At 35.9% G+C, this 12,199-nt stretch overlaps 1 protein-coding gene across 12 annotated transcripts in view; it reads left to right on the top strand.

Annotated features, from left to right (window-relative positions):
- Positions 1-11,868, top strand: part of LOC108711202 (membrane-associated guanylate kinase, WW and PDZ domain-containing protein 2) — a 441,642-nt gene extending 429,774 nt beyond the window's left edge. For 8 of the 12 annotated variants that reach the window (XM_041586534.1, XM_041586537.1, XM_041586536.1 and 5 more), the window contains one exon: positions 8,944-11,868. In XM_041586534.1, the coding sequence (XP_041442468.1) occupies positions 8,944-9,734 (791 nt within the window). In that variant the 3' untranslated portion in view covers positions 9,735-11,868. Of the gene's footprint in view, positions 1-3,376; positions 3,428-8,943 lie in introns of those variants that run through there. The other 4 variants (XM_041586540.1, XM_041586541.1, XM_041586543.1 and 1 more) reach the window with 4 other exon arrangements.
- Positions 11,869-12,199: the final 331 nt, after the last annotated feature.

The raw sequence follows: 12,199 nt of genomic DNA, 5'->3' as shown, positions 1-12,199 counted from the left end.
CAAACTGCACTGTTTTTAACCAGTGGCCTCAGTAGCTCTTGGCATGTCGTCAATGAAGCACAATGCACTTTGCATGATAAATTAACACAAAAACAGCGTAGCTTCACTTGCACATTGCTCATGCCACATTGCTTTTGGGCAGAACACTACCATGTCATTAGCAGTTTGAATTCCCTCTTTGCATTTATGTGGCCATTATTCTCATTCGGGTATATGGAAACAAGCAATGTACAGAACTGGAATATGCAAGGGTCCTGTTTAGTCATAAAGCCTTGGCAGCATCCATCGTTTACTGTTTTTTTCATTGCTAAATTTGGGAATTGAAACTACAGTATTTATTGCCAAAAATGCTCTGGGATCTGTTTTATTACTAAGATGAAAATTGACTGTGAAGCAATGAATTGGACTATGGAACCCCATGCTCAGATGCCAAGGGCACAAATCAAAGTTCCCTTTACCGTTATGCACATACCGTATTATTGTTTACCACCATTAAATTTTTAGTTTTTGCCAGTTTTATCTCTTTAAGCATTCAATAAAAGTGTACTTAATCTCAATGTTATCAGCAACACATGGTGTTTAACCACAACTGTGATTTGTAGAGCGTTTGTTCTACAGAATGATAATGTTAGTAAGTAGCAGCTCCCTGTTGCTGCAGAGATGAGAGTTGTTAAGAGGCAAGCTGAGGGATAAATGTCTGCATGTTCTTGGAGCAACACCATTAGCTGAGAAATCCCTACCAACACAAGGTCAATGATCAGCGTTTTGCCAGAAAAGAACATCAGCATAATGGCAATAATGGTTCCAAATAACATGCCTTGGTAGATTACTGCATACTTAAACATATTAGTTCAGTAGTTGCTGGCATATGCCACAATATCATAGATTTCAAATTACTGTTATTTGAAGCAGCTTCCAAAAGGCATGTGGACCCTAACCCTAATCAAATTTTTAATAGCATGTAAAAACTTCGAAAAACTTGATAGTCATGTATTTTGGTTGTAGATCTCTACCCCCCCTTCCCTCTTTTCTTCTTTCTGTATCCCCCTTTTTTGAAAATCAATAAAAACTATTTCGCAAAAAAAAAATGTAATAGCTCCATAATAAAACTCACAAAAGTTATGCCCCATGGGTTTGCTTTCTTAATGGTTGCACATGAAAAGCACACTCTGCCCATTACTTTGGTTTCCTTTCCACCATTTCTTCTGCTTTTCTTGGCAGAATTATTGGTTATTATTAGAAGTAATCTGGGTTCCTTCTAAAACTCTCTGACTCTGGCTATTGCCATACCAGGATATTTATCAGCTTTTCTGTACTGCCAAGTTGGCTTGGGAAAGTACTGTCAACTAACTGTTTGGAAAAGTCCTTTGCTATGAGGCATACCTGTATGCTGTCACCTGAATATATGTCTGGTTTCATACAGTTTGCAGGTAGGAAATATTTAAGGTGCCCACTATAAAAGAGAACCATGGCAAAGACTGACATGTCTCCTGGTGTTCCAGAATAATGACAAACATTGTTGCTAATCTTCCCTGACAGTTGTAGAGCAGTATGCAGCGCTTCACTGTTGGCCTTGCAAAGAACAAGGCAGAAAATCTCCTTCTACGCAAAGATTCAATTTGAATATTTTTACTTTGCTAAATGAAAGCATCTGAGCATTGGTCTCCTTGGTTTCTATAAGCCCGACTTCATGTTTTCTTTAGAGCTCTAACCTCCAGCAGTGTGTAAAGGGATTTCTCGGTTCAAATACCATTCTCAGATTGGCTTTATTAAATGCAATATGCGCAATATCATTGCCTTTGTGTATTTTTTCTGATTGGGAAGCATCAACCCTTAATCGTTTCTGGGTCAGTTTTTGTTATCTAGTTATATATTCAGCAGCAAGTAGCAGAACCTGAACAGTACAGTTATCACAATAATCTGCTCTTACCCTGGTATCCCTATAATTGATATGCCAAGGTTTTACCATATGATCATTTTGCCATATAATCAATACATAAATTATTTAGGCATTTTAATTCTCCAAAAATCATCAGGCAGCTAAATGTGCAAACATATAATCCTCTAAGTCTATTTCTCTACATGCAGTTACACAAAGTCAACTTAATCTGCTCCATCAAATATTCTGCATGTTATTATTTAAAATACCTGCAGTTTCTTTTGAGGGACTTCAGTTTCATTGTCACATTATTGTGTGTACAATGAAGTGTGCAATGAACAAAATACGCTGGACAGGGGTTTGTTTTAGACAGCAGATAGACATCAAACATACTGCATGCAATTTAACAAGGACTTCTGCTTTAAGGAAGGAACACTTCTATGCAGAATTTAATTAAAATTTTTGTTGCCTGTTTTGATGTTGCCAGTCCTTTAAATAATGTTTTTCAGTTCAGATGAGATAGATTAATCAATGGACCTGCCTGACCGGAGATAGAGAATAGTTTTGTCTGTTTTTTTTCCTTCTGAGAAAAAATATTCTCAAAGCATAACATGCACACAGTGGAAAATATACGTGCTTGTTAAAGGAAAGAATTGTACCATTTTCCTGATAATCTGACCACACTGCTTTACACAATAGTTTATAGTTGTGGTTAAGTATTACTTTGAGTAAATAGCATAACTCACTATTAAACACAATAACAAATCAATATATGTGAATGTCCATTAAACATAAAGTAAATGTAACCCAAACTTTAAAAAAGATATTTTTTCTCTATAAATTGGGCAATTTCTTTTTACACTATCTAAGGTGGTTAAGAGGGTCATTTAGTCCCGCTTTGCCTGCAGTGTAAGATGCTTATTATGCTCTCATGCATATTAATGAAGGAGGAATTCATTATAATCAAGTGCTAGTGCCAAGAGTTTGATTTAGCCCTGCTGGAGCTGCAGCATAGCATCTATTAAGCATATGCATGGCTTTTATTAAGCAAATAAACTGTTAGTTGTGGCTACTTTCAGGGCAGCCCCTCCACCACCTTTGCTTAGCTTGCATGGTAAGACTGGCTGCTCAGTTGCAACTCCGCAGTATACAGTATGCTGAACAGGAATTAGTTCTGCGTGATCAAGTGGCCTCATAATAAAGCAGCTAATTTGTTATGAAAATATCAGAAAGTATGTAAGCCCTATGCATTTAATTCATGGCAAGCACTATTGTATAAAAAGATCAGATATATTCAAAGCCAATTCATCATGTTGCATTTAATAAAGACACTCTTGTTACAATACATAAGGTCCCTTGAAGAGATAACAACTATATTTGATGACTCAGAGGTAATTCAAAAATCGTAAATCATCAGCCTATAAGTCTGTCTTCCATCCATCATCCAATGCTCCTTATATGGCTTCTACTATTGATTGTCCTCTTTGCCACATGCAGGCTTCCAAGCTTTTTATATTGGTCTCAGCATTCAGAAGATTTGTTCAGTTGGTAAGTTTAATACTCGTCTTTTACCACTTCACCCGGAAGTCCTCTTTATTGGCACAATAAGCAAATGTATCTTATTATGTTTAAAGAAAGCTTTCACTTTTGTAGCTTTAGCAACTTCTTTATACAATCTTAAAACCTCAATGTAAATTGCAGAAGACAGCAGCTGTTATTTTTTTGTTGGTTTGATTGTAGAAGAAAAAAACTGTCCGGAGCTTAATATTCTTCATTAAATATTTGTTTTCTCTTGATAAAATGGCAGCTCCACTGTGATTACAGTGCCAAACCAGTTCACTGCATTATAACGTTACTGGGCGTATTTGCTTACCTGTAATGATTAATCATATTCAATTGGAAACATTTTTATGAACAGAGTTTAAAGAGATACAGACATCAGAAAATAGACTTTTTTATTATCATCATAACATTGTCTTTGAATACTATTGATAATTTTGCCATAAAAGTATTTGCCTGATGCTTTTACATTGCCTTTCTTACTACCATGTTCCTTCCACGAGGGGGCTGCTATATTTGTACAGCAGGAGTCCGTTAGCATTAGAAACTCAGGTTAAGAAGGGACAGCCAGGTTGGCAAAACAGTCAGGTTAAGGAATTTCAATTACTTACAAAACCAGAACTATGAATGAAAAACGATCAATGTGACCTATAGGTAACTTTTAATGCAGATTAATATATTCAAAAGATAATGTTTAGTGTCAGTATCACTTTAAATGATTCTGTGACAAACTAAGATGTGCATGAACTGGCTACGTTTCTTACCTGCCTTCCATATTCTATAAGCATGATTTCTCTAAACTGATACTATAGACAATTTTATTGCAAGATGAGCAAGTTTAAGTGGGGGGGGGGGGTTCCCTTTGCCAGCTGTTTTTGGTTATTGAGGTCTTGGGCCATGCTCTTTATCTGGCTCGTTAGTTTATAGTTATTGCATATAAAAACAATTCATAGAAAAATTTAGAAAATACTGTATAAATAAATAACTTTATGTCAGAAGACGTGGAAATTCTAACAAGAGATGTATCTTAATCTTTCCATTGACAAATATAAAGGGTACATTTTCAAAAGGAGCAATGTGTTTTTAACGTATTGACCCACAAAATTTTACTCCTTAAAAGAAAGCATTAATATAGGATGTGGCACTTTAAGACCCTTGACAAGAGGGGACAGAGAAGCAAGTTGATATATTGGGTGACTCAGAATTGAAATAGCAGTTGAATTGTGTCAAAGATGACCTGAAAAATATATTTGATATTGATTGATTGATTGATATTGTCAATGCAGATTCATACAATACTACCAATGACTTTTCTTATTTGACATTTTGACAGTTTTATCAAGGGATTCACTGAATCCTCTGTTCATTATTTGGCTGAATTAGAGCCAAACCAAATCCAGTCCTTTAAAATCATATGAAAAAGTATGAAGTGCATGTTTTGTTTGGGCACGCCTAATTGTTTTTCAAGATTTTGCAATTCTGCATTCTGGATGTAAAAAACAAATGTGGTCATCCCTAATTTTAACCCATTATTATATTGGGGAAGATAGCATTAAGCAATATATTAGGAAAATAATATCATGATACTCCATCAGTATCTATGTATCTTATTTATTATGATTCATGTAATATTTCTGTATTTACTCCACTGGGTTGTGATACAGCCAGGGTTGAGTTATTAACTCAAAAGCTTTTATTTTCTTTAAAGAGATACTGACACCAGAAATTAAAACTTTCTTTTGCAACTCTTATAATATTGTCTTTGCATGAGCAGAAAAAACATCAACATGACCTACAGGTAACTTAACGTACTTTAATATTTTGAAGAGTAATTTTTTTTAGTGTCGGTATCACTTTAAGGATTTAATGCCATCTAATAGACTGTTTATGAAAATAGGGGTGTTTTTTCCCATTGACCACAGTAGGATTAAACTAATCGATTTGCATATTTGATTCAGTACCAGTGATTGACATTTTTATGTATTGTATGTAATGTATTAAGGGTCCACATCTATACAACAGCTGGTATGGAACTTTGAACTCTAAAGCAAATTAATTCACTGGGGGGTGGTTGACAGATCCCTAGTGAAATAGGATTTGTTAATCAATATTATGTTTGTTTTTAACATAGCTTAAGAGTTTACTGTAAACAACTGTGATTTGTTTATAACTATATTAAGTATTTGTCATGTGTTGTCCAGATAGTTGTGTGTCCTTATACTGTCCCTTATTTAATCAATAATTCTTTCAGTACACATACAATGTTCAAACAGTAATGCATCTCCTATAATCAATTGCACTAGTGATCTTTACTATTAACATTGGGCCAGACATTAGCCCTATTCTTTAGCACAGTGTTACATTCACATCTTGGTGAGTTTGCTTTCATGTTGCAGTGTTGTTCTAGTCAAGTTACAGAAAAGTGCTTCCTTAGGGCTCTTACACACAGGCATTTTAATACACAGGTGTTTAAAAGAATGATATACACGTAACAATGGATTAAATTGCGTTTATGTGCATTTTTGAAAGTTCTAAATGCAGCCCTTAATGCTGTGAAATTCAAATGGAGTAAAACTCCACTCTGAACACTCATGAGTACAACGAAGCAGAATACAATGGATTCAATTAGCTAAAGCTTTTAGGTGTGCTCAAATGGATAAAAAAAAACACCCGTGTGTTTTTTCAAGAGCCCTTGAAAAGCATTGGTGCATGCAAGAGTGCATTATATGCACAGGAGATGGTTTTTGCAGGGGGGGGGACAAATAACGTGATTGCACTTTCACCACTGGTTTAGGTCAGGTCAAAACAAAGGTAGAAATCCTATATGAATTTGTAAACCCTGCTTTACAGTATTGGGAGCTGAGACGCAGCGTTTAGGGCTGTTTGAATTAGAGGGACCGGTTATAACTAGTAGGGTCACATACTTGAACACCCCCGGCCCCTTCTTCCTCCCCAATAGAATATTGTGTCTATTGGGATGGGACTACTTTAGGAGTCACCTTGACCCTATTTAACTGGTGAAGGAGGGGACTAGGGAACTTCCCCTATCCTGTGCATTACCTACCTTCTTTTAAACCGAGGGTCTTTACATTATAAAAAAGTGTCCTGTTCACTGTTTAAATGCATCTTAATTCTGTATTACCTGGGTGAAAGGGTGGCTGAAGAATGTCCATCTAGGCTAAAAGGGTTCTAGTACAGTCCTGAAATAAATACTGTAGCTAAATTACTGGGAAGGTTAACCCAGCTACATACATAAATATGTTCTCAAAGCAAGTTTATTTGCAAGGATCGGGCATGCTTTACTAGCTTTTTACTTTGAACCTGAGTTCTAGCTGCTTTTATTATATTTAACAGTGTGTATCTATATTTCACAAATTGGTTCTTATCACGGAATAAATCAGCTTTGCAAAGAAATAAACATTTATGATTTCGTCTAATGATTCTTTTTCTTACATAAAACAACTTGCTTTAATAACAAAAATATAATTGGTCGGGAAATGATGTAACCCTTTAAGTGCTGTGAAAAGTTTGACTCATTACTCACTAATTAAAATGAGCTATAATAACTTTTACTCTGAAATAACAAGTAACACACTCTAATCAGTGGTTGAAGTGCACAACAAAGTGTATGTAATATATATATATATATATATATATATATATATATATATATATATATATATATATATATATATATATATAAAAAATAAAATCAAAAAAGAACCGCACACTCAGGGCTTTTTTAAAGTGAAAAAATGTAATACTTATTTATTTCAACATTTCGGCTCTAAACACAAGCCGTCTTCCTGAAGACGGCTTGTGTTTAGAGCCGAAACGTTGAAATAAATAAGTATTACATTTTTTCACTTTAAAAAAGCCCTGAGTGTGCGGTTCTTTTTTTGATTTTATACATATGTATATATAACCAGCACCCAGGCAGTGACGACTGAAAGAGTTCAGAGTGCAGCAGCTTGTGCAGTTATATATATATATACACATATAGGCTTTACATTGAAATACTATTAGGTTTAGCAAAGTTTGGATCATGCTGTCAGGATTAGTACTAAAGCTGCTCAAAGTGATCTGTTAATTCACTGCTCACATCCATATTTAATAATATTAATAGATTCTGCAATTTTTATACATAGTTGTATGTACTACAAATTAGAAATAAGTTACCCACACAGATTGAATAATATTCTACCCATTTAAAACAAGATGAACATTCCATTGTCTTGCTGGACTTGACTGCCCTGAAGGCAAAGGAATACTTTTAGTACTTCACCAAAAACACACTAAAATGAACTAAATGGAAAATGAATCCCAAAATTGAATAAGGAATGTGGAACAACTCCATCAATTATTTCAGGAATTCAATATCTCAGACTCCCCCAAAAAAGTATATGACATAGCTGTCAGAATTATGAGGGTTAACTTTCAGGTTCCCCCTCAAAACATTTTCCATGGCCTTTGGCCTAAGGAAATAATATAAGTAAAGCTCTTCTGCTCCAAAGTTGGCCAGTGAAAACATTATGATATGCTAGAATTTTTTTTTTACTGATGGCTTGAGTTTCAGATTTTTCATAAATTTCAATCCAAACTGATTTGTTTTTAAAAGTGCACTTATTTACAGAGCAAGCATGCATTAAATTGGACAGAGGGTTGCTAGATTAGACTCAAAGTTTTGGCAGCAGGTTAATTCATTTACAAGCAGAAGATGATTGAAAGGCTGTACAGTATAGAAATGAGAATGTTTTGTGACAGATATTAATAGTTAATTTAAGTAATTCAGGCTGGATACTTATCTGCCTGGATGACAGAGATCGTCATGAACAAGTCAAAATAATCCAAAATTGTGCGGTAAACATATTAATAAATCCATCTAGTCATTGTAAATGTGAATATATAAATAATATATGCATTACAGGGACACTTGATCCAATACTTTGGCCAAATGCTGAATGATTGGATCAAGGCCTGTCTTTGCTAATGATCTGATCCACCAGCAGATGAAAAGAACCTTCTTCACCGCAACCCACCCTCATTCGCAACCCCCCTCCCCAAAGCTTGCACAAGCGCAATCTCATTGATTAGTAGAAGAAGAAAAAGATTGATAGGGAGGGGGATTCAAACGCTATAGAGGAAGCAGACCCCACTTGTCCGACCTTAAGGTCTGCTTCTTCTATAGTTACACCATTGTACTTCGCCCTTAACTGATAGGTCCCCACTGTAGGTTTGGGCCCATCTAGGGGGAAGGCACTGCAGCTGTGTAAGAGGACCTCAGTAAGGGCCAGTAAGCATGAGATTTGGGTGAATTCTTAATTGCTGTCTAGGCTATTCATGAATGCCAGTTGCTGTAAGATTTTAGATCCTGCTAGAATTACATATATAATTAAACAAATTTAACATACATGTTATAATTGTACTTTACATATACTTGAACAGTGTAAAAATCCCTTTTCAACATTTTTAATAAAAAAAAAAATGTCATTATCTTCTTACAGACGAACCAAACTCCTGGAGTTCTCCCTCTACCACCTCCCCAGGGCCGGAAGTAGGCGTTTCCCTTGAAGACATAATTGCACCATTATCTTCATCACATTCAGCCTTGCCCTCTGACCCTACTCACCAGATACACCCAGAGCCAGCATGGGATATCTACAGGGAACAAGATGTGGGGAAACCAAAGGAGAATACTGCAAATGGTTATAAAAAGAAAAGGTTGGGAGAGTCGAGGGAGAGATCAGCAAGCCCTAAGAAAGTAGACCAATCAATGCGCGAAGAGAATTTCAAAAAAGAAATTCAAGAAAGCAAACAAAAACGAACAGAAAGTAGCAAGACCATCTCGATGGGTAAAGTGACTGTTAAAAGAGTCTTAATCGAAGCAGAAGATTGTGGATATTCTACAAGCGGTGATAGTGGAGGTCGGACATTCCGGTCCGCTGAAACAAAGAGTGAAGGGACTTTATGTGCAAAAGACGTACACAAAGATGCAACCAGTGAGAAAAAATCAGTGTCAGGTCTGGAGCAAAGCAAGTCAGATCCTAGTGTCATCTCAAAGGTGTACAGTAGCAATACATCTAGCTCTCGAGTGAGTGTCATGGACCAAGATGAGATAGAGGCTGCAGCTAAATGCAATGACCTTCAGAAAGAAGGGCACCTCCATTCCACCAACACTCGCAGTGTCAACACTGCAGCTCGGAAAGCAACTGTCTCACCAGGACCGTGGAAAATTCCTGGTTCTGATAAGCTTCCTAGCACCCTGAAATATGGCACTTCAGCCTTGAGTAGATAACTGAATATGAGGCCGTTTCCCTTTAACTGTTTCATGTAGACACAGAACATTATTCTTGCTTTTGTCTCAAATAATTTAAAATTTAAATATGTATTTATTTTAACTCACGAGTATTTACCTACACAAAGCAGCATCTTGAACCAGGAGCATATATTTTATAATGCTGTGAGTTGATGCACACTGTCTAACCATTTCAAAGAAGCAAACACAGTCCTTGTAAACTCATACATCTGTATCTGTAGCTAACAGGGCGTTTGTTTGAGCTCTATTAGCTACGGAAGAACCAAAACAACATGAAGTGTGCCTGGGGCAGACAGTGCAGTGAAACTGTTAGCAATTTTCCCACTGTATGAAGGATATGGAATACACTCCAGTCTGTAGCAAACTAAAGGACACATTTAAAGTAATCGACAAACTGGAACATTGCCTTAAATATAACTGCACTGAGTAGGATAAAGGAGAGAATGGATTATGCCTTGTAATTCGACATTGGTATTGTAAATATAGAGCTAGCAACCTATCTAGACAGGGGTTAAGGTATTTCTCCAATGCTTTTGGATCTGGACATCATACTGTGTCCACACTGAACATATCGACATTAACCCGCCTGATACAAGTAGCATATATGAAACGTGTGCTGCTTGTTACTTTGGAAACCGTGTTCTCATGTGGCTCCATTTTTAATGCTATATTTTTGTGAATAACCCATCTTTTTATGTACCTTTCAGTATAGTGAAGCTAAACATGCTTTCTTGAGAAATGGTCAGTTCAACTAGAAACTGTACTTGGTAACAAATTCAAGATGTAATGCATTGAATGGGGTACCCAGCCACAATCCCAGTTCTTACATTTTTAAGCTTTTATTTGATCAATATATATTTTAAATATGCACTGTTATACAGTATATAGTTCAGACGTACAGCCTGATGAAGCAGCTTAAGGTACCTGTAAATTAGAATGACTAGATGTATAGCTAGGTTTGACTAAAGGGTATAAGCAATACAAGTACTGGGGGAACTTTCACTCTAAAATGTGAGAACTGGCATTCTAAATCAGCGAGTTCTCTTCCATCAGAGGGAAAAATACCTAGGGTGGAGCATAATGAGGTTTTATTGCGTTTCATACTTTACATACAGAATCTGGTTTTCTAGGCCAGGAAAACTCTGATTTGTAAGACCATCATAAGTACTCCCCTCCCCCTCTTGCCTTAGACTCCTCCAAAATGTAAGTAGATGGATTAAGACATGGGATATCACAACTGCACTTTCAGAGCATTCACTATATTTATAATGCGGTCCAAAAAAAAAAACAATTTATTATTGAGAAGCATATTTTCATTAGTATATTCTACGTAAATATAAGAAATATATATATAAAGAGAAACATCTGAATAGAAATGAAGGTGTTTATCATTACACAGTACTAAAACTCACTTTTTTTCTTTTATCTGTCTGCAAACATTTTGGACATGTTGAATTTTACAATTTGTTTTAAGAAGCAAGTCACCAATACAGATGTTTGTCTCTCAAAGATTTGCCATTGAATGCTAGTATAAATGAGAATTGTTGCTGCTTGAAAATATCTCCCATGGACAATATGAAAGCACAAATACAGAGCATTTCAAAGTTGTTTATATGGCCAGCTCCTGCCTGTAGCTTTCATAGTAGGAGGTTACATTCACCTTGCAGAATCTGGTTTAGGAAAATGCTTCTGTAGTATAAAGTGCACGTCCCAATAGTCCTATTTCTGATTTTCCATATGTGAATAAGGTTAAAAAAGAACAAAACGTTTTTTCAAATGAGATGACACTTGCAGAGATCAACTTTCCACAGGTGACTCTGACCTGTTCTAGCAACGGTTTTATTGCATTGTTGTAATGAACAACCTGGAAGAAGAGCTCACCATCAGATTTCCATTCCAGAGAATATTCTGTGTAGTGTTAGCTGTGAATTTACCTTGTACAGCTGTATCTCTATAAATATAATTCCATGTATTAATAGTCACAGAAAGGCTGTAAGTGAGCTACTATTTTTATGAAACGCACCACTATGGTTAAATTAACTTTTACATAAATCTTGTTTACTGTATGATACTCTAAAACACTGTCAAATAAAGTATATATCCAGTACCCATATGAATTGTGTGTTCTCTGCTATAGTTTGCTGTACAGCTTTACAGTCTTTGCATTGTGTACATTACTAGACTTTTCATTTAAAGCAGATTTTCAGGGAGGAAATTCCCTTTTAATTCTTTGTACAGCCACAAGGGCGTGCAGGGGATACATATGGTTTACACTGTGGCAATGAGATTTCTTGTTAGACAAGGGGGACTAGGAAATAGTCATAGCAAACTTTACTCCAGTCTGTAAACCAACAACAATTAATTACAATGTAACTGTTCGGTTAGAACAACAACACCTGTTTTTGTCACGGCTACAAAACGCTAGTGAACACCCTGCTATAGAC

This window comes from Xenopus laevis, chromosome 3L (assembly GCF_017654675.1).
Source record: "Xenopus laevis strain J_2021 chromosome 3L, Xenopus_laevis_v10.1, whole genome shotgun sequence".
NCBI lineage: Eukaryota > Metazoa > Chordata > Amphibia > Anura > Pipidae > Xenopus > Xenopus laevis.
Note: the sequence above shows the minus strand (reverse complement) of the source record. Positions and strands in the feature narration are given on the sequence as shown.